Source organism: Musa acuminata, chromosome BXJ2-2 (assembly GCF_036884655.1).
Source record: "Musa acuminata AAA Group cultivar baxijiao chromosome BXJ2-2, Cavendish_Baxijiao_AAA, whole genome shotgun sequence".
Classification (NCBI taxonomy): Eukaryota; Viridiplantae; Streptophyta; class Magnoliopsida; order Zingiberales; family Musaceae; genus Musa; species Musa acuminata.
Window position 1 is genome coordinate 32,843,306 of NC_088339.1, and position 21,282 is coordinate 32,864,587.

At 41.0% G+C, this 21,282-nt stretch overlaps 2 protein-coding genes across 2 annotated transcripts; both read left to right on the forward strand.

The window, feature by feature from the left end:
• The first annotated feature begins 1,005 nt into the window (after positions 1 to 1,005).
• On the forward strand, positions 1,006 to 2,178 carry LOC135605050 (transcription repressor OFP7-like). The gene has a single exon (XM_065094737.1). It carries the CDS (start codon positions 1,107 to 1,109, stop codon positions 2,070 to 2,072), a length of 966 nt encoding a protein of 321 aa, XP_064950809.1. The 5' UTR covers positions 1,006 to 1,106; the 3' UTR covers positions 2,073 to 2,178.
• Positions 2,179 to 11,884: 9,706 nt separating this feature from the next.
• LOC135605051 (indole-3-pyruvate monooxygenase YUCCA2-like) lies at positions 11,885 to 14,687 on the forward strand. Its single transcript, XM_065094738.1, has 4 exons — positions 11,885 to 12,971; positions 13,710 to 13,958; positions 14,038 to 14,160; positions 14,252 to 14,687. The coding sequence occupies exons 1-4, from the start codon at positions 12,222 to 12,224 to the stop codon at positions 14,453 to 14,455; spliced, it is 1,326 nt and encodes a 441-aa protein (XP_064950810.1). The 5' UTR covers positions 11,885 to 12,221; the 3' UTR covers positions 14,456 to 14,687.
• The last annotated feature ends 6,595 nt before the right edge of the window (positions 14,688 to 21,282 follow it).

Here is a 21,282-nt window from a genome sequence, read left to right on the forward strand (position 1 = left end):
TAAGCCTTCACTGTATTCGAGTAAGTAGATGTAATCGTTGCAGCATCACATGGAAGGCCCTTCAAATGTGGTGAAAGTTCCATGGCGTGGCTGTTCTTTTGCTGTAGGATGTCCTGTTTGCAGCGTAGCTGAAGGCTTCGAGGAGATGAACCTAATCTCTCTAATCAGAATCGTTCGTGGGAGTCAGAAATGAAGTAATTGGTAATCGAATGAGACAGGGGAAAGAATACTGGTGTCGTCAACCTTCCTCTGTGTTCCTTCTTTTCTTCCACCTTTTTGAGTCCTCAGAGTAAGTGGACATTGGCAAGCCGACAGCGTGTGCTATGGGGGAAGAGAGCCGAAGAGGACAGGAGAGGTGACGAGGTTCATTCACCACCTCCTTCGTCCCACTGCTTGTCTTCCCTCCACATGGATTTCAAAGTTTGCCTTGTTTGTTCTTTGGAAAGTGTAATCCCAAGAGAAAAATGCAGTGGTTGGGCTTTGGGAACTCAAATTGGTCACCAACTACTTTGTTTGTTCATAGCATGTTAATGCCCAAAGCTGCTTACATAGATAATGTGTGTGCAATAGTTTGTATCAATGAGTTTGTCCTTTTTGTGTTTTTGAAGAACAACAAGGTTACTCTTTGTGTAAGCATTGGATCTAAAACCTGTATTGATTGTGAGTTTTCCAAGAACAAAGGCTACTGCTTCTGAAACTTTGTGAGTAATCTGTATTGACTTTGGAGATAGGTTCCATCTGCCATGGTCATACTTGCTGATGTTATGCAGAGCTCAAATTGTTACTTACATTTAAGTTAGAATTTAAGATAAATTATCATAAAAATAACTTTTTATCTTTTTATTTCGATCTAAGAAATATTATTACTTCTTCCTGCATGAGACCGAGCCCGTGAATGGATCCACGCGCGCCGTCTTCTCCCAACAATAATAATTATTGGACAATAACAGCGTAAGATTCCGTATCTATTCCTATCAAACAATAGATCCGATATCTATGGTGGATTCGCCACCGCATCCGAGTCGCGGTTCATAAATGAACTCCTCCTGCTCTGCTCTGCTCTGCCTTGCACCGTCTTCTCTCCGTTTGAATGCACGAGAGCCGACATGGAGATCAACGGGAGTTGTGGTGGTGGTAGTAGTACGGGCAGGAGGCTGAAGCAGCGACTGGCTCGCATGTTCCTCCGCTCCTCCTGCAACACTTCCACCTCCGCCGCCTCGGCCGGAGCAGAGCCGGTCTTCGAGGTGGAACACCGCGACCATGGCCTCGGTCGTCGTTCGCTTTCTTTCGCTGTGCCTGGCGATCACCGCCGGCACACAGCGGTTGCTGTTGCGCTGCCGCGGTCAGTGGATTGCAGCGGGTGTAAACCATCCCACCAATCTGCATCCTTGATGGCAAAGAGTGACAAGTGGAAGGATTCCAAGGGAAGAAAGAAGGAGAATACTGCTTCTCCCTCCTTGCCACGGAAGAGTTCTTACTACTATCATTGCATCGACAAGGCCATGGGAGAAAGGAAGGAGATCAAGAGGAAGAAAAAGAAGAGACTTTTGTCCAACGGCTACGGATTCAGCAGCTCCTCGTCGACTGAAAGCGATCAAGAAGACGGATTCTTCAGCAGCGAAGAGCGCGAAGGAAAGGAAGAGGAGGCCGAGGCGTTCTTCTCATCGAGGAGCTTCTCCTCTGTCTCCTGCGACTTCTACCAGAGGCCGACGTCCAATAAGAAGAAGAAGAACAACAACAACAACAACAAGAAAGAACCCGAGCGTCCTCCACGACGACGCCGCCGCGGCGGTGGGAAGTACGAAGTTTGGGGAGTGTGCAAGGGGCTTCAACCCCTGGTCTCCGTCCGATCTCCCGCAGCCAAGAACGGCGTCGCGGTGGTGAAGCGATCGAGGGATCCTTACACCGACTTCCGGAGCTCGATGGCGGAGATGATCACGGAGAGGCAAATCTTCGAAGCCGAAGACTTAGAGAGCTTGCTGCAATCCTATCTCTGTCTCAACTCCCCTCACCTCCATCTTGTCATCCTGCAGGCCTTCTCTGATATCTGGGTTGTTCTTTTTGGCCACTAAGTAGTTTGTTGCAGTGTTTTCTCTTTAGCGTTAGCTTGTGATGTAATCTTTGATCGTGTTTAACGAGTTCTCTGACGATGGATTCACTCTGTCGGGCTTCCTTTGTCTTCCTGTTCTTCCCCTGTTGCATGCTTGATCTCCATGGAAAGGTTCAAAGATTACTTGTCATTGGAGGTTCCGAGTGCATCGATATGGTTTGGGATTTGTGCTGGTGTTGATGCTCTTCTGCTTTTTTCTGAGAACAAAGGGAACAGACAGCCGAGGAGTCTGCAAGCTTGAGGAATCAGTTCTGGTCAAATAAATAAAGATCAAATGGATGTTTGCCTGATAAAAACATGCATACATATGAAGCATTTCTCTTCAAACGGATGCAAGAGAGATTCTGGTTTCTGTATGTCCTTAGGGGCATGCAGCAGCTGCTAGGCTTACAGACAACACAAGCTCTGTTCCCACTCCTCATCTTCCTACTCCACCTATGAGCTGCTGCAAAGCCTACATGCAATGGGAAGTCAGTGCTGGCTGTCAACACAAGCTGCTCCGCTTATGAAACAAGATTCAAATGGTGAAGCATCAATTTTGTGGCAGAAAGACCTCATGCTTGTTCTTGATATGGATATTAGTCGACTCACAAAATGTTGAGAAAGGAAAATACCAAGTGCAAGTGCAGAGCCTTTCTTTAAATGATGACATGGATTAATTACTACTAGTTGATGTAAGATCATAAGAAAAGAAAATTAAAAGAAGAGACTTTTATAGAAATTAAGTAAACAATTATTTTGCAAGCCAACACATGTGAGTTATTTGCACAACTAAATATGATTTATCTTATCCAATCAATCTCTGTTAGGCTTTATTGAGCCTCTACTATCTATCTTATTTCTTTGACTCTACAAGATAAGTATCTTGAGAACTCTCTAAAAGATATATCTTTGATCTTCAATCAAGATCATGATATCAACTAAGCAATCAAACTATGGTTTCATATAATCGATCAGCTCAAGGTGAGTTTACACTGGACAAAGTATCGAAATTACATGCTGAAAGACTGTTGGAGAATGAGAAAAAAAATACCAACTAGAAGACTTGTGCCATGCTGAGGTGTGATCAATAGTTGACAAGACAGTAGTTTGAATCATACCCAGGAGGAAAGATCAAAAGCCATTCAGAATATGAAATTTACATGTAGAAACAAAAGGATCCAAGCAAAAGCTAGAGACAAGTCTTTCTTCGTCTTTAAGATCTTATTGGATCCCTCCCTTATACACTCAAATGGAATAACCAATGCAAACCTTTTCAGGGTGAAAGTGGGGTGACAGACAGCAAGTAAAAAGCTGTTGCACTCTGTGATGCTCAAGGAGAATGCTTCAGAGACACAAGTAGGCAAAGTTGGTGTGGCTTAGCAGTAGTACTTCCAAGCTGTCAGCTATTTCTGCAAAGGATAAGAACCTTTCATCGGATATGTAGATCATTGAAGCTTTAGGGATACAGATAGGAGAGGAAGCAGATTTCTAATGCATGCTTCACCTGTCCACATCGAGCAAGTCTTTAGAAAAGAGAATCTACTTTCTTGAATGTAGTGATATCTGCAACACCAACTGCAGATTTTTGGGTAGATGAGTGCTGTGGAATGTAAATTTGGCTGATATGGATGGGATGGTGACACATCAAATGACACAACCGACTTTTTCCTGTTATGTTTGCTCTCATCATCTGTTCATTCCATTGGCTCTTCTACAGGATAAAGAGAAGTTGTGATACCCCTTTGTAAGAGAAGACTATTGCATTGCTACCAATTTGAAACTTTGCTAATAGCCAACTGATAAAAATAAAGAGGAGTTCATTGAAAAGTCAAAAACTTGTAGCATTAATTTTTGTAAAAAAACCAGCCATGAGTTTAATTTTTCATTTCTTTTTTCATCTATATTGTATATCCTTCTGATCTGGATATTCCACATCCTCCTACATGTATCATTTCAGAGCAGTGATACTTCATCACAACAATACTAATTGTTCATTAAATGTCACTCTTGTTAAAGCACCAATTTAGTACTGCATGAAATGTTGATTTATATACTAACAGAGGGGTCACAAACTGAGCTAAATAGTTAGCATAAGTAGTAGTAGGATGAGAGATAGAAGAGTCACAAACTATCTCACTAGAAACTATATCTAACTATTCTTAATTTAACCAAGGATATGATGATAAAAAAAAATTTATATAGTCGATCTCAAATAGTTAGGATTGTATAAGTTTTTAGCACCAATTATAGTGTGCATAGACAAATCTACCACGAGGGACAGAGAGAAGAATAAAAAGATATTATTAACTAGTTAATGTAAGTAATCGAAATGGGTTTGGGGCTGAGTCATCGGATTAAAATTTTCTCCATCAGTATAATATTTTATAAATGGGTTCATTTTCAATCTTTGAACAAGAAGAATGCCTATTGATTAGTGGAAGCTTATGAGAATAGCTTTTCTTCCTCCTTTTTACTTTTATAGATTCTGAGGTCAATTGCCTGTGCTCAATAATTCCACCACTCCAACAATCTTCTTGGCTTGATTTCTATTACCTTGTCATCTTTCAAGACTTAAGGCCCAATTAGCCAGGCTTATGCCAAAAGAGATGATGTTCTCTGACCATTTAGGTAATTTAGTTTGTTTCTTGGACATCAAATGAACACAAATCAGATGCATAATTTGCACAATTTACCAAAGTCCTTTAGCTTTGGCAAGACCACATCATTTGTGAATCCTATCAATATAAATGATCTGCTTTTTTCATAATGTTTGCAAAGAAGAATCAATGCTAGAATTCGATCCAAGCATCTAAATAGCACCTTTGACATCTTTATACTAATTTGGTAGTTCCACACATACTATATAAACATATATATATATAGATACGGTTTAGCATTTAACTCATGTAATCATGCGTGAGTGAAAAGTCTCCAAAGGTCACCAGAGATGTCATCTTGAGATAGTGTGATGTTCTTTATATCGAGGGAGACTTTGATATGACAGTCTAACATATTTCTAGATTGCAAATGCTTTAAGTAGTTCCACAACGATATGCACACAAGCCATGCTATTAACGTTGGATCTCCGCACTCTAATTGCTTGACGGAAATGGTGAGCACTCACTCAGACATGGCCTGTAAGATCACACTAAGCTACAGAGCACGAATTGCTAGTTTTTGGTGATCCCTTTACCTCAGGTCCTTCAGGAAGAGGAAGAAGGTATTGGTAGGCGCCAAGGATATTGCAGGCATGTACTATCCATTCTTAATGCTTGATTGATCTGTCACCTAATCTATCCACTGTCGTGGATAACGTTCATTATAAAGAAAGAAAAAAGTCATGCCGAAAGAAAGCTCTCCTCAAGTTGAGGGAATGGATAAGTGGATGAATCATCAAAGAACAATTAAGCTGAATTCTTCACACAAATTGAATTCCTCCTCATCTTCCAAAAAGCTTCTCTACCTACCGAAGTCGGTTGCCGTGGTATCTCCATAATGCCTTTTTTCTTATGGTGATTCCTAAGTGAAGCTATTATATGTATTTGTTTGGTTGAAGATAAGAGTGTTGGAATTAAACTTGTTCAAGTGTCATAAGGAAATTCATTTCATCAAAAGAAATTCTTTGGGACTATATAAAGCTCATATATTGGGTCATGAAATGAAAAAAGTTTTTGAATTTGTAAAGAGTTTTCTTAAGAGAAATATAGAAGATCGAAGCTTGTCTACTCTTCCTCTGTTTAATAATTCTATCCCTTCTTCCTATCAAGATCACAAAGGGTGCCAACATCTCCATCATGGCAACTTTAATTCCATGAGCCTCTATACCTAACTACTAAACCATACTCTTTTCTATAATTCTCTTGATGAGAGAGTGGTAATAGGTCTTTTTGGCCACCCTCTTGGCCTTAGCAGACAGTGTGGATCAGAAGCATTGATGCAAGTGGAGTTGTTTTTCTGATCTCTTCCAGAGGAAGTACAAGTAGATTGTTGAGTGATAATAATGCGATCTCCCAAAATCTTGTATCACTTGCACTTGGAAATCATGGGAAAGTTGCATACCCACTGCCATTTAATCATGTTCGAGTTCCCCTTATTATATGAACTCAAGTGGTACTGAGTCTAATCCTCCTTCCCTTGGCACAAAGCTCACTGATAACAAGTGGATGAGTTGATGTCTGAAATGGACTCTAAAGGCCACTTTCTATATGGATGTGTTTGGGGAGGGAATGATGTTGGGCAAAGGTGGCAGTGCAGCACAATCCAAATACTATGGTTGTTTCTTGGATTTGTCCCCCACTCGATCATTAGCAATGAGTGATCTCATTATATGGGCAGCTTTCTGGTGGAGTTAACCACAGTCAACTCATCACAGAATCATGCTTTTTGCAGGCAATGCATGTAATGTAATCCAAAACTGAATTCTTTTGGATGTTTTTCATGATCTCAAGGAATTTGGAGGGTCACAAATAAATTCTTTTTTTGTATCAGTAGCTTTTTGTCCTTTTTTTTTTCATTTGCATATGATCTTTTGTTAGGGTTGACAAGAGAATAAGATTATATGGAGACTGAGAATAAATCCTTTGTGATTAAGAATGTGTTTGTTATATCAATATCTTGTGTGTCTTAAGGTTTTAATTACAGAGAGATTCAAAGAAAAACGCATTGAACACTCGACAGTTTCTCACTGATGGAATAATGAATGTTGAGAGAAAGAAAAGTTCTTCGAATAAAAATGAATTAAATCAAATTGATAGATACATCAGAAAGAAAAGATGGCCAATGAGACCGCCAGACCTTATCATTATTGTTCTCTCTAATAGAGAGGAGTTCAGAGTGAGAGTGATACTAAAGATCATTTGTGTTTCTGCTGACTCACAACGTGAAACAGGAGCTGTTGTTCTGCAATGTTGTCATGGAAACCATGGTGTCTTCTGCTGGTTCAACATATGGCATTCATCTTCAAGATTTAGTAAGATTCTATGCATCTTGAAGATGCTCTTCCTTTCTCAAATTGACGCATTGTTTATCTCAAAATGATGGGAACCTCAAGTGGTTTGCTACTTAAAAGGTGGGTCATATTATATACGAAAACCTGGACATCACTCAAAGTTATTAGATGCTGTGCTTTAGGTAGGACAATGTTTCTTTACTCCAAAGGACTAATAGAACGTGAGGATTTATATTTTTTATAGCTTCAATTTGTTTGTGTGTAGTGTTAAAAGCATAAATCAAACTAGATCGAGTTTAATTAAGAAATCTAACAATAAATAGATTTGAAATATAACGAGAAAGTTGTAAAAATAAAACTCGGAGGAACAAATATCGTCTTCGAATGGAACGACACAAGACAAAATACGATCGTCTTTCGTATGTGCATGACACGAAGGAGTAACACGAAGTTTTGGATGATATTAATATTTCAAAAATAATTTTTTTTATATAAAGGATCGAAACAAGTGGAATCGTAAAAAAAAAAAGAAGAAAAGAAAACGAAGAGATTGAAATTTGAGTTTTCCTCGCTTGTTCCTAACTCAAAGGCCAAATGCTTGTGTGTTAGAATCATCCAACGAAACTGGTACTGTAGGAGTGACTTTGGATCATCGAAATGCTTAAGCTGATTCCTATGAAATATTTTCGCCTTATAATAACAGTAAATTATGATCCATTAAGATTGAGTTGAAGTGGTTTTCAGAAGAAAAAAAAAAATTTGTTTTGTCATGAGTTGATAATTACATTCTTTCCTTTCCTTTTTTTTTTCTTTTATAACCTAAATTTCTTTCGATACCAATTGAGAAATATTATATTGTTTAGAACCTTCTAAAGTTTGATTGGAGTCCAAAATTGTAAAAAGGGGTATAGTTTTCCATGAAAAGGAGTTGTTATGTGAAGTATGACAACCTACCAGTCAAAATCCAATCAATAGGTAAGTACTTGGATTGGAAATCACAGCATTTAATAAGATATAATGCATATGGAATCTTAAAAATGAGAAGATCAGTCTTTTCCATACCTTCTACTCATCAAGTGCTTATGAAAAGTAGAAATGCAATGCTTGACTTGGTGCATGGTGTGACATCAAGTTTTTTCCACGTTATACCATATTTTATGATGCCTAGATCAAGATCAACAGTTTTATGTTATTTATTTATTTTTTTTTGCACTGGTACTATTTACATTGTCTATGTTGTTTATATTAAATGTATTGGCAATGATGGCAAAAATATTAATTTCTTTCTTTTAATACATTGAGGTCATCTTCCTTATCTATAATTAACTGAAGAGATATTTTTAAAATTATCCTAACTTAATTTATAGAAGTTAGCTAAATTGTGAATCTAGTCTCATAGACAATAAAAAATAAAAATAAAAATTAATTTTTTAAAATAATATTATCAAATCATCGTGCAAAGCTGAGGAGCGTAAAACTCAAAAATGATAAAATCATATAACTGCATAAAATGATTGAGACATTCTCATATAGAGGAGATTGTATATCCCCAAATATGTAGATCCCAATCTGTAGATGTAGATGAAGGAGCTTTTGCAAACTCCTCTCTAGCAATGATCCACATAGTGGATGCTACGATGATGCACATCCTCTCATAGCGCATTCTTTCCTCATGTTCATGCACCACTATACTACAACAACTAAGGAAGGATTGATCCCTCTTGCTATCCTCTCGCATTAAGAGAGGACAGTCAACTAAAGGAAGAGCAGGGAGGAGATGAATGGAGTTGTGACTAAAGGGGTCTAGCCTATAATCTCTTTAAGCCCCAACTTTTATATATAAAAAACCCTCTTTACTTACTTTAATGGATCTTATCTTAACAAATATTGGATCTTCATCTAATTATCCTGACTTAATGGATATTGAATCATTATCCAATAATCACTCTAATCCCTATTCGGTCTCACCTAATGAATATAATAAAATAATAACTTATTGGATATCTCATATCCAATTCTCTATTTGTCGCATTGTCCACCATATATATGTGTGACTCTGCCCAATATCGAGTTGGTCATGAGTTGCACATGTCAGAACTCCTTCTGACTTAGTGAATTATTATCCTCATAATAATTCACTCTCATCAACTATTGACGTATTAGGCCACTACACTATTGGACCTATATACTCTTTATTACTATGTATCTATAGCCCCTCATCCACAGAGATTGTATACGGAACATGATGCTATCATGCCCATATGATATCAATCCGAGTCTCACTTTAATCGGATTCTCCCAAAGAACTCCTCTCTCAATTCGATTCTCACGCTTATCGGATTCATTATGATTCGATTGACCCTAGTCAAGAATTTGCTAAAGTGAGAGCACACGAGATATTCCTCTTATGATATCGATAGTGGAAGATTCTTTATTGATACTCAATTACCTTTGTAAGGTTGCCTATCATTCCCAATGACCATCTATATTAGATTTGAAACTTTCAAACCTATAAATTCGGTATCAAAGAATGAAGTACTCAAACAAGACATCTTTTGTATCTTAAGTCTAAGGACTAGATACATACTATGATTACGAAATTATTATCTAACAATGAGGTATTATTAACTATTTAACATTCTATAAGTAGATTATTCAGTTGACTCACTCTCCAATGAGCACCTGCACTATATCCTTAGTATCCAAACACAAGTAGCTATGAGATGAACTGATTTCGATGAGTATATAGCACACCGATATGTTCGGTTATCTCGATGTCCCTCTTGAGTAACATATGATCGATAATATTTAGCGATCTAAAGGTGAATTGGTCTCGTTATTATGATATTATCATAATCCAATTCTTATTACACAGATCTAAAGACCTCACAATATATATTTATTATCCAATATAAAATAAAAATATTATAATAAATATTAATATGGTTTGTAAGGCACATGTAACTAGCAATGTTATCCCAAAACTTATTAATAGCCAAACCAATTAAATATTTTATATTTTATGATTATTCCTTACAATAATAATAAGTCATAGGATTATAATTACGACTATTTTTATCTGAGATATGTATATGATAACAACCTTAGTTAAATTAATTTAAATGTTTAGTTATAATTTCTAGTTCTCTCTATGGTATCATAGTTTTCTTATTATATAATTATACTATTTTAAATAATCCTTCCTCGTTTTATTTTTTATTAAAACTACACTGAATTATTCGTAAATAAAAATATTTCTTTTTGGTATCTTTCCACGGACATCGTATGTTTATCTCAACATCTCGTTATTCATATTTTTTCCGATTTTCATCACTTAAACTCTTGTATGATAAAGTTATTTTTTTTTTCATTTTCAAAGAAAAATGAATAAAATAAAATAAAATGTTGACTACAACGTTGTTCCTCGGTCAACCTCAAAAACATAGTTTGAGGGAGGAGGTTCATCTCTTCCATAAAAGAAAAATGGAAAACAGAATGATTAAGTTAAAAAGGAGATTCACATAGCATTGTGGTGAAGAGGGACAAGCAAAAGCATAATAATAACATCAATAATCTCGCATCACTAATGGAAGAGGCCCAAAGAAAAGCATAACAAAGATGGAAGTACTTTTCAAGTGTGATGTGATATGTTTTTCTATACGTAGTTGGGAAGCTTGGCATCATCATACACCTTAATTCCCACTACGATCTCGAGATTTTGATGCTATAGTGCTGTCTTATTTATATACTTGTCTCCTTATTAAGTTGGCCCACACTTTGCTTTGATTCTTCTCACTTTAGATTTGGAGCCATCTTATTGATGCAAAGGTTTTGTTTTCTTCGAGGAGTACGGATTGCAAGCTTTAGACGACAATGGGGGAGGAAAAGGCCTGCTGCAGCTCATTGTCTGATCCTGTCTGGAAATTGTTCCATCACTTCGAATCTACAAACTTTGTGCTTGATCTACTAACATCACAATAGATTTAATTTCCTTCTTAGAAACTTAAGTGAGCTTTGTAGGCCACTCCAAGCAACACTAAGATAGTGCTGTTAGTTACTCATTAAAAATAAATTGTTCTAGTAATTGTGATCTATGGTAATGGTATTTGTTTTTGTTCCGAGGATGAACCTTAATATAACGGTAAAATTATTTCTCTATATGAGTCTCTTTAAATATTTAATATATTATATACATTAATCCTTTTCGACCTAAGTTTAATGGGTTAATTGATTTATCAATTTTATTGAATCAACATCAGATATCAAAATACTTAAGCTGAAGTGAAAATTAGTTGGAGGTATTAAAATCTCCACTATTCAAGTTCAGTATAGTTTAGATAAAATCCTAGTACGATGTCTATGAGCTAAAACCCTCAATGTATAAGTCTTCTAACTCCATTCATAGACCGTCTTTTTCTATTTGAGTCTTCTATCATGTCTTAATACTATATCATATCGTTTATTAAGATCTTAATTCAAAATCATTGATCAAAATAATTAAATTAAAAATAATAATAATAAATTTATTAGATTCTCATACATCAATCTTAGATCTTCGACAACAAAGAATCAAGATGATGATGTAGATAAGTTAGTAAAACCCACATAAAGAAAAATTCCATCCCCAAAAGCAACGGATGCTCTCATGTGGTAAGTTGTGTGCATCACATCTAAATCCAATGATGATAGTGATAATGAGCAGTTGGAGATGCCACACCTCCAAATGTCCCCTTTGCGAGCAAAGTCTTCCAACACTTGGCCAAATGCTTATATAAATACTACTCACTCTTCACTTTGTTCCACCTCTCTCTCTCTCTCTCTCTCTCTCTCTCTCTCTTCCCAGCTTCTCCATCTCCTTCCCCGGAGCTTGTGGAGGGCACATGGGTTAGGGTTTCCTGTAGCATCAGGAGAAGTCCCTTTTTGGACGAGCGAAAGAAAGAATCCTTCTCCAAGATTTGCTAAGCACCAGCGGTACATACGAGGAGAAAAGAAAGCAAGATCCGATGTTTTCTACATCTCCTCTCTCTCATCTCTATCCTACTTCTTCTTAGTCCGGGAACATTAGAATCCTTATGAAAAGGATCTTTCTTGCTTCCTGTGCTCACCACTAGTATTACCGAGCCTACTCTTCTCCAGTTCAATATTAGCAAGCTCTGCGGCAGCTTCAAACCTTTTTGCTTCATGGATTGGTGGCGAGAAGCTGAATGCAAACGAGTTCATGATCCGTTCTTCTACGATCACCGCAAGGACAGCTCGGGGAACAATTGCGACGTATTGATGAAGCCTCTGGTGATCGCCGCAAAGGCTGAGAAGTGCGTTTGGATCCCGGGGCCGATCGTCATCGGGGGCGGGCCGTCGGGGTTGGCTGTCGCCGCTTGCCTCAAGGCGAAAGGAATCCCCAGCGTCGTCCTCGAGCGGTCCAACTGCATCGCCTCGCTCTGGCAGCTCAAGACGTACGACCGCCTTCACCTCCACCTCCCGAAGCACTTCTGCGAGCTCCCCCTGATGCCGTTTCCCTCCTCGTTCCCGACGTACCCCACGAAGCAGCAGTTCGTGGCGTACCTCGAGGCCTACGCGCGAGAGTTCGACATCCGGCCTCGCTTCAATGAGGCCGTCACCAGCGCAGAGTACGACGGGGCCCTCGGCTTCTGGAGAGTGAAGGCGGTGGCGATGGGCGGCAAGGAGGACAAGCGGGAGTACCTGTGTCGGTGGTTAGTGGTGGCCACAGGGGAGAACGCGGAGGCGGTCTGGCCGGATTTCGACGGGGCCGAGGACTTCAAAGGGCCCATCCTGCACACGAGCCTGTACAAGAGCGGCGACGCGTTCCGCGACAAGAGGGTGCTCGTGGTGGGGTGCGGCAACTCGGGGATGGAGGTCTGCTTGGACCTCTGCAACAACACTGCCCATCCTTCCATCGTCGTCAGAGACTCCGTGAGTTATTTACTGCTTTCATAGCGTAGACTCGATCTCACTGTTACATGCATCTTTGTGTCCAAGAATTCCACCTCCAAAAATCCCAGCTTCTCATTGCACTTTTAAGGTCCGCTAGCTATCTATCATCACAGAAGAGCATAGATTTGATTTAATGTTAGTCAATTAATTACCACGTTATCTTTCTTTTATCCTTTTGACTCTGCCATCGAAGTGATCGCTATTGCCATTATCACACATCGACAGCAGAGTAAAACGACAAGCGAACATGTTGCACTTGCGCTAGTGATTGGACTTCACAGGACAAACACAAATCAGCACGTTAAATTAGTAGTTTTAGAAAGCTATTCTTTGGCATGCGAAGAAAGATGGATTCTACACGCAGGTTTGTCTGTCTGTCTTTTCTCACTCCCCACGCGGAGTTCACTCCCACTTCCTTTAATGTCCACCTCCACTGCTTTGGCTGCCCAAATTGTCGAGTGTCTTGGACCAAATGAACAAACAAATCCAAGGGCCCCAGTTGACCATGTACCTACTGCCAAGAGAAAACAATGGAACTTGCTCTGCATGCATCGCCATGGCAAGGATGCAGAGTGTGCACCCAGGTCGTGTGTGTGCGTGTGTGTGGCCGAAAAAGATGCATGCAGCTAATGCTATGGACAATTCATGCCCAACTCATTCCATCTCAATCCTCCACCTCTTTTTGATCTCTTTTGGGGGTTATTCTATCGTGTGCAGGTGCACATCCTGCCCCGGGAGATGCTCGGCCGCTCCACTTTCGGGCTGTCCATGTGGCTTCTGAAGTGGCTCCCGGTGCGGATGGTGGATCGATTACTGCTGCTCCTTGCCCGCGTCATGTTGGGTGACACGGCCAGGTTTGGGCTACCGCGGCCCCAGGTCGGGCCCCTTGAGCTCAAGTCACTCTCCGGCAAGACCCCAGTCCTCGACGTCGGAACACTTGCAAGGATCAAATCTGGAGACATCAAGGTTCGTTATCTATCAAAAGAGAACCACCGCATCATTTGATTTCTCCTCCCAGTTGTTTGATGGTCTACACGCAATGCAGGTGCGACCGGGTGTAAAGAAGCTCTTAGAACATGGAGCAGAGTTTGTGGACGGTGGAGCAGATCGATTCGATGCCGTAATCTTAGCGACCGGCTACAAGAGCAATGTGCCGCTTTGGCTCAAGGTATAACATGCATTTTGTTGGGGAAAAGAGAGCATGAGATCTTCCATCCGAAGCATTAGGAGCACAAGATGACATGGTATTCGTTTGGCAGGAGAAGGAGTTGTTCTCAGAGAATGATGGACTGCCGAGAAGACCCTTCCCCGATGGCTGGAAAGGGGAGAGAGGGCTATACGCCGTTGGATTCACGAAACGAGGCTTGCTTGGTGCGTCGCTAGACGCAAGAAGGATCGCTCAAGATATCGAACAATGCTGGAAAGCTGAGCTGAAGAAGATAATGATTTTCGCATGTCCATGAACACGATAAGCATGACGTAACAGTAGGTTTAGGGTTGTCCACCATCGATTGGTTTGCGTTGCGTTTGGATTGATGGAGAAGCTGTGTGGTAAAGATGAGGAGAGCTATGCTTTCACTAGTAATCCTGTACAGACATATATATTGCCATTTTTCGACTTTGAGTTGATATTGTTCTTAAAAGGAAATGGGAGTACCAGTAACAGAGAGGAGAATTCGAATCTCTCTTCTTCTCCTTCTTGCGACCTAGGGTTTGGGCAAGGCTCTTATCATATTGTGGCAGATGCGACTCGTGCTTATTATGAACCCCTCCCCCCCCCCCCCCCCCCCCCCAACCCCAAAAAAGAAATCATATTGACCGGAGAGGTTCCTATCTCGAGGACCACCACTACTGCTTCATGAGGTTGGGAAAAGGATCTCAATGCCCCCTCCACCATTCGACGAACTGTAGATAAGATTACAGACGTAATACTCTGTTTGTCCATATCCTGCACATACGAACTCTTCCATGAAACTTTCCAGCTAGTTGCCTGCTCCCGTACCTTTCGAACCCCTTTGATTGCTTGGTGATTGTTAAGGCCGAAGCAAGCAACGCCCAACATCGTCGACCGACCGCACAAGCGGAGGTCAAAGGAACTCGCTCATGGAGACTCATGCCTTACCTCGAGACGGCTACGGTTGGTCTCGCACCGAGTTGCAGATGATGACGATCACTATCATCATCTTTGTTTCCACCTTTAAGTACTGAGAGGGAGGGAGAGAGGGAGGAAGAAATAGGAATAAAAGTGAGAGACGTAACTTGACCAGCTACATCGATCCACTAAGGGAGTCGATACCATGTGAGAAGCGGAGGCAAAAATGATTGAGGGAAGAAGGAAAGTGGCGGTCCCGAGTACAGTGATATACCTACAAATGAACAGGGAAACCACAGGGCTGGGGCTCCCGAAAGAGCTCCATCGACGCCCCCCACAAATGGGTGGGATCCCTCTGTCACCGCCGGATTCGGAATCGGTCCCGTCTCCTCGATCCACCTCGCTTTTTGTACTTCCAGCAACACAATCCAAGTGATCTCACGGCTGTCATGCCAGCTTAAACAAGTTGGAACCTAATCTATTTGCATCACCCAGCTAGCTGCTTCTCTTCTTCTTCTTCAGTATCCGATCAGCATTACAGAAGAAGAAGAAGATAAGAGCAGAGATTAGCATAGGAAGGGATCAAAGTCCCATGTTGGGGTTGTGCAAGCTACCAAAAAGTGGCAGTCTCCTCCAGTTCTGCTGTTCTAGAGAGTGCATGCGGTGGCTACAGCTTTTCGTGTTTCGAGGAGTGAGTGGTGAATGGGGCCCCTGACACATGCAGGGCGAACAAGTGGCACTGAGCTACTCGATTGCTTTTACTGGCCAGCCTCGTTGTTCGCCATTACCAACGTTAGTCTCACTGTTACAGGGAGAAAATAACCTCAACCTACGTAAGAGGCCGCCCCACTTCCATGCAATGACATGGCCTGGGTAATTCCGAGAATGCACACGTGTTACTGCATTAAGCCAAGGATATGTGAGCGTCTGCTCGTCACTTTCATCATACCCTCTTCCAAAGTGTTGTTGCATTGCCTGCCCACGGAAACCGATAGATCACGCTTCTGTTTTTCACTGCGTTCTCTCTCTCTCTCGCTCTCCCTCTTTCTCTCTTCCACTTCATGCTACTACTGCGGCAAGAAAGAAACAGGGACAGCGTCGTCAGTCTGTTGTCTCTCTCATCAACAGTGCGAGATCGAGAGAGGAGGGAAAGATGATCCACTGCCATCGTAAAGAAGGGCATGCAACGAGGCAGTGTCTACTGCCGCCTAAGAGGTGATTCACTGGCATGAAAGGTACTTAATTCACTGCCATCATCAACAGTTTTGGCCGCTTCTCATTCACCTCCTAAAATGATAGCCAGGGAATCTAGCAGGAATATAGAATCTCCCCCGTGGGTCGCATCTTCCTAATGAGTTGCACTCATTCACTCACTCGTCAAGGATATCTTCCTAGGCATGAAGTTAGATAAGGGTTTTATGGCATACTTGAAAAAGACAAGAAGATAAAAAAACGTATAGTGTATGGATAGATTTGATATTAATGTACTGTGCTTCGAAGTCTCCAAAAGTGATTTTAAGTACTACTAAGATTTTAGATTATCTTTTGCTATGGTAACATGATATATTAATTTAACCTATCAAAATAGACATATTGACTCATTACAAGCCACTGTTTAGCATCAATAATTTTTGTTGCCCCTTGTGGATATCGGATTTGAGGTTTGCTTTGTGCAGTTGAATCACATATGTGAAGCAAACGATATTGATGATGCAGATTATGGAATGGATATAGACGTGCAATATTGTTAATTAGGAGGAATAACAGAAGAAATGTGAGGAGAGTTGAAGCATCCGCATAACGTATCTACAGTTTGAATCCAGCTCGAAAAGGTTTAGGGTATATATAAAGAGCTGAAGAGTTCTCGACTGAGATGATGAGTTTGAGGACAGAAGAAGAGAATCTGGAATATCCAAAAGCCTCCATGCTCATCTTGCCATCTATCAGACAAAATGCCCTCGGGAGGTCCCCATATATATGTATATATATATATATATATATTCTGCAGCCATTGGTTTGTGTGCGGAACGGAATTTAAGGAGGTGGCCTTTCTTCAGGTTGAGTGAGCAATACAACCTCAGAGGGGGGTCTGCAGAAATGATGAATGTCAGCAGGACCACCGGCCATGGACAACTCAAATGGAAGGTGGAGGCTCATTGCGTTCCAACATCAACACTTACCTCAGACATGCACCCATATGTTGCCACTGCCTGTAGTCTCTTGATGCAGCAAGCTCGTCCCTGCCCACCTGACTGACCCCATCCCCACAACATCTTCATTCATCTTCCTACTCCTCGCCCATTGTCAGTGCCGCTCCCAACCTGTAGCCCATCCACCACACTCATGAGAGGTCTCATGATGGAATCTTTAGCCATGGGGAGCTACATTTTGGCCAGCCAGGATGCCAGAAGCTTTGCGCCCATGTCGATCCTCTCCGGAATCTGGGTGAATGGGTGGATGACAGATCGTGCAGGACGAATCTTATTGCCCAGATATGCTTCGTACAACTATTATATGGTGACCCCTAAACTTTTGGAAAACTCTACATGAGGATAAGCTCATCACTCAAGGGGTGGTAGTCTTCCTGGAACCCCTGAGATCAGCAAGCTGCAATGGAGCTGCCACTAGAGCACTCACAGAGCTTTTCTGCTTCTTTGTTGGGCTTGTTATGGTGCTTCATTGACATGCCATTTGAGCTGACAGGTCCCACGGTTTACATAACCAGTCCATCCATCACCATCTACTAGAGGAGAAGTGTCTTCTTCTTTTCTGCAGCTTTGGCATGGCAGTCCAAAGATAGTGTTTAGTGTTGGTAGCTGAAGGGGAAAACTCTATCCACCTTCACTCTTGCTGGGACTGCAGTGGATTTCTCCTTCCTCTCTCCCTCCTAAAAGCCCACTTGTGGGCTTTCTATGACTAAATCGGTATATAGATTTATATGGCTAAATAGGTATAATTCCACTAAATTAAGCTTAAATATTTTGGATCACATGCTCTCAGGCCTAAAAGCCCAACTCAAGAAAACCCAACCCAACCCAACGACCGCAGTGGTGATCCAAATGCAATAGTTTTCTTCCACTTTATTTTACCTTACCCTCTCGGTTACCTGCCTTATGTACTCTGGGGCCCACCAAATTCTTCAATCAAACCAAGGTAACGACGAGGCCACTACTGTCCCAAATGCAATCTTTTCTTCCACCTCATTGTTGTTACCCGAATCTCGTACCTGCCTAAGGATGACTTGGGGCCCACTTTCGCTTCCATAAAATTCAATCACAAGCAAGGTGAGTCAAGGTGTAACGAAGCAGTGGGTTGCACGTCACCTTGCCACCAGCCTCATCCTTCCCTTCGCCAAACCCCTAATCGGTGCCCACCACCAAGTCCATCATCCTCTCGTCGTTCCTCCTCCGTTCGCATGGCGAGCATCTTGTGCTTCACCTCCGCCGTCAACTCCATCACCTCTCCGTCCAAGGCTTCTAGCTCCACTTCTGGTCTATCTCCCAAGTCCAATCTCCCCTTCCCAAACCCCACTCACCATGGTGCGGTCTCGAGGTTCCAGCCCCTCAGGGTTAAGGTGAGCGCCCATCTGATGGATCCCTCGATTCCAATTGAGCTTCTTTCGCTTAATCTCAGAATTGCTTCGATATGTGTAATTGTTGGTCTTTTTCCTTAGCAGGCTACTGAAAGCAGTACTAATAGTGGCACGAAACGAAACAGCATCGTCTGCGCTGATTGTGATGGGAATGGTGAGTGATCACCCCATGATTAATCTAATTTTCTTTGATACTGGATGTATGATTTCTCCTTAAAAACGTTTTTTTACTACTTCCTGTTGCTTCATTAATTGTTCTGATGCAGAGCATGTGAGCATTCGAAGTATGGCTAGTACTAACACTAGTTGTATCCGTTTGAGTATAGCTAACTTATTTAGAAGAAACATCTTGCTTCTATTGATTATGATTATGATTATGATTATGATTATTATTAATTTATTATTTTGGTGTGTGGTTGTAGAACAGTAGTCCAATTAGCTCCGGATACTGTGCCCAAGTTGTCCAAATATGAACAAGGGGACAACCGGATTTCTTTAAGAGAGGTCCTAGTAGTACTGACAAATTTTATCCGCGACCTATGATGATATGATGATGTGCGTGGGGAATATTTGCCATTACAACTTAAATACCTTGTTAGATCTCATTTCTTGATTAATTTTTTTGGGGAAATAGTCTTGTTGGGAGTCCAATAAATGGACAACACAATAAATGAAAGACTTAAGCTTAAGCTAGTAAGCTATGAACCAAGTTATATTTGTCTTGCTCTTCTCTTTTACCTTTTTATTTATACCAGACTGACAAGTCTTAACATATTCTGACATAATCGGCTTTATACAACATCAAATCTGAACTTTGTGTTAGATAAGATATGCTAACTGAGCTTGGATTAAATTCAACTCATATATTTCTCTCGAGTCATCTGAATGCTCTTGGTGGACATGGTATTCTGATTATTTCCCTCTTGAAAGCCAAAGGTGCATCTGTACATTAGCCATGTGAAGTCATGCCTTTGCACCAGTGAATATTCCAAAATCCATGCAAATGTATGAGCAAGTGGATCTGCATCTACTTGATCTTTCTCCTGGTTTTTTGTTAAATAATGTCTAACTTAGGTGCAGAGATAACTAAGATGGCAGAGATATTGTAACTTTTATGCCATTGAGATTACAGATGCTATATACATTATTTATTTATTAGTCTCTTTTGTTTTTTGTTTTTTGTTTTTTTCTTTGTTTTTTGTGGCAAGGATGCATGATATCCGTTTATCTGTTTTGCACCAAGAATGCAGCATATCCAACAAACATGTGATCGGTGTAGTTACAAGTTATGGCCTCAAATATAAATTGTGGGGAGGTTTTGCTTGTATTCCATTATATTAGGAGGACTAGGGCTAAGATGCTGAGTTTTGTTGTCTTTTTACATTTTTGCACTGAACCAAGACCAGCATAGTTATTTTTATTTTCCCTCGCTAAAGGCATCTGTGTTAGGATCAAGAGCACTAAGAGGGGGGGGTGAATTAGTGCAGCGGAAAACTTTCAACGTTTAAAACTGCGTTCGTACGACAAAGTTGATTTCAGCAGAAAAGTCGATTCGTAAATTTCTTTGACTTAAGATCAGGTAAGAAGCAGTTAAAACCAATCTATAAAGGCAGTTTACAATTATGATGGAAATCAGAATGTAAGCGCAAACTGAAATACGATGTTAAAACACATCTGTTAAGGCAATTTGCTGTTGTGATGAAAATCAGAATGTAAGCGCAAACTGAAATACGATGTTCGTACGAGAAAAGCGATTTACGTCTAAACACGATTCGAAAAATATTGAGCTTGGAAACGCAATCGTAAAAGCGCAGAAGGCAGTAAGCTATGAAGGAGGTTTGCAGTAAGGATAATAAGCTCAAAGTAAATGCAAACCAGAGAGTAGCGCGATTTAGAGTGATTCGGTCAATCTTGACCTACATCCACTTCTGGCTTCCTCCACCGATGAGGTCGCCGACGTCTACTAGAGGCCTTCCTTCAATAGGCGAAGGCCAACCACCCTTTTACAGATTCACTCCTTTTGACGGGCTTAGGAGACAACCCTTATAAACTTTTCTCTCCTCTCTTGAAAGATCTAAACTTGGAAGAAATGAGGGAGAAGAACCTTTAACTTATACAACACTTTTGAGCTCTAAAAATCACAGAGTAAGATCAGGATTTTGGTGGTTTTCGTTGCTATTTCATTGCTGAAAGAGTGGGGTATTTATAGGCCCCAAACAAGTTTGAATTCCGAACTCAAAACTGTCAATTCCCGGAATTTCGGGGTCTGGCGGTTGCACCGCCTGACACGGCTCGAAGACTAAGCCTCTGGGCGGTGCCACCGCTTGTCAGGGGCGGTTGCACCGCCCAGCCAGAGCTCGGAGACCGAGCTCAGGCGGTTGCACCGCCCAGCCAGAACTCGGGGACTGAGCCTTGGGCGATGCCACCGCCAACCCAGGCGGTGCCACCTCTGGGCGAGAGATCTGGGTCCGAATGGGTTGATCCATTCGGCCCAATTTGGTTCTTTCAAGGGCCCAATTACCCCTAGATTAAGTTAATGGGATCACCTCCTAATTCTAACTTAATCATCGTGCTAACTACGACAATTCTTAAGACTTTTACTACAG

Bases quoted from the DNA above. Each gene is read 5' to 3' on its own strand.
- LOC135605050 (XM_065094737.1), top strand. From the start codon at position 1,107: ATGGAGATCAACGGGAGTTGTGGTGGTGGTAGTAGTACGGGCAGGAGG.
- LOC135605051 (XM_065094738.1), top strand. From the start codon at position 12,222: ATGGATTGGTGGCGAGAAGCTGAATGCAAACGAGTTCATGATCCGTTC. The intron at 12,972-13,709 runs GTGAGTTATTTA...TATCGTGTGCAG, and splicing joins CCATCGTCGTCAGAGACTCC to GTGCACATCCTGCCCCGGGA. The intron at 14,161-14,251 runs GTATAACATGCA...TTCGTTTGGCAG, and splicing joins ATGTGCCGCTTTGGCTCAAG to GAGAAGGAGTTGTTCTCAGA.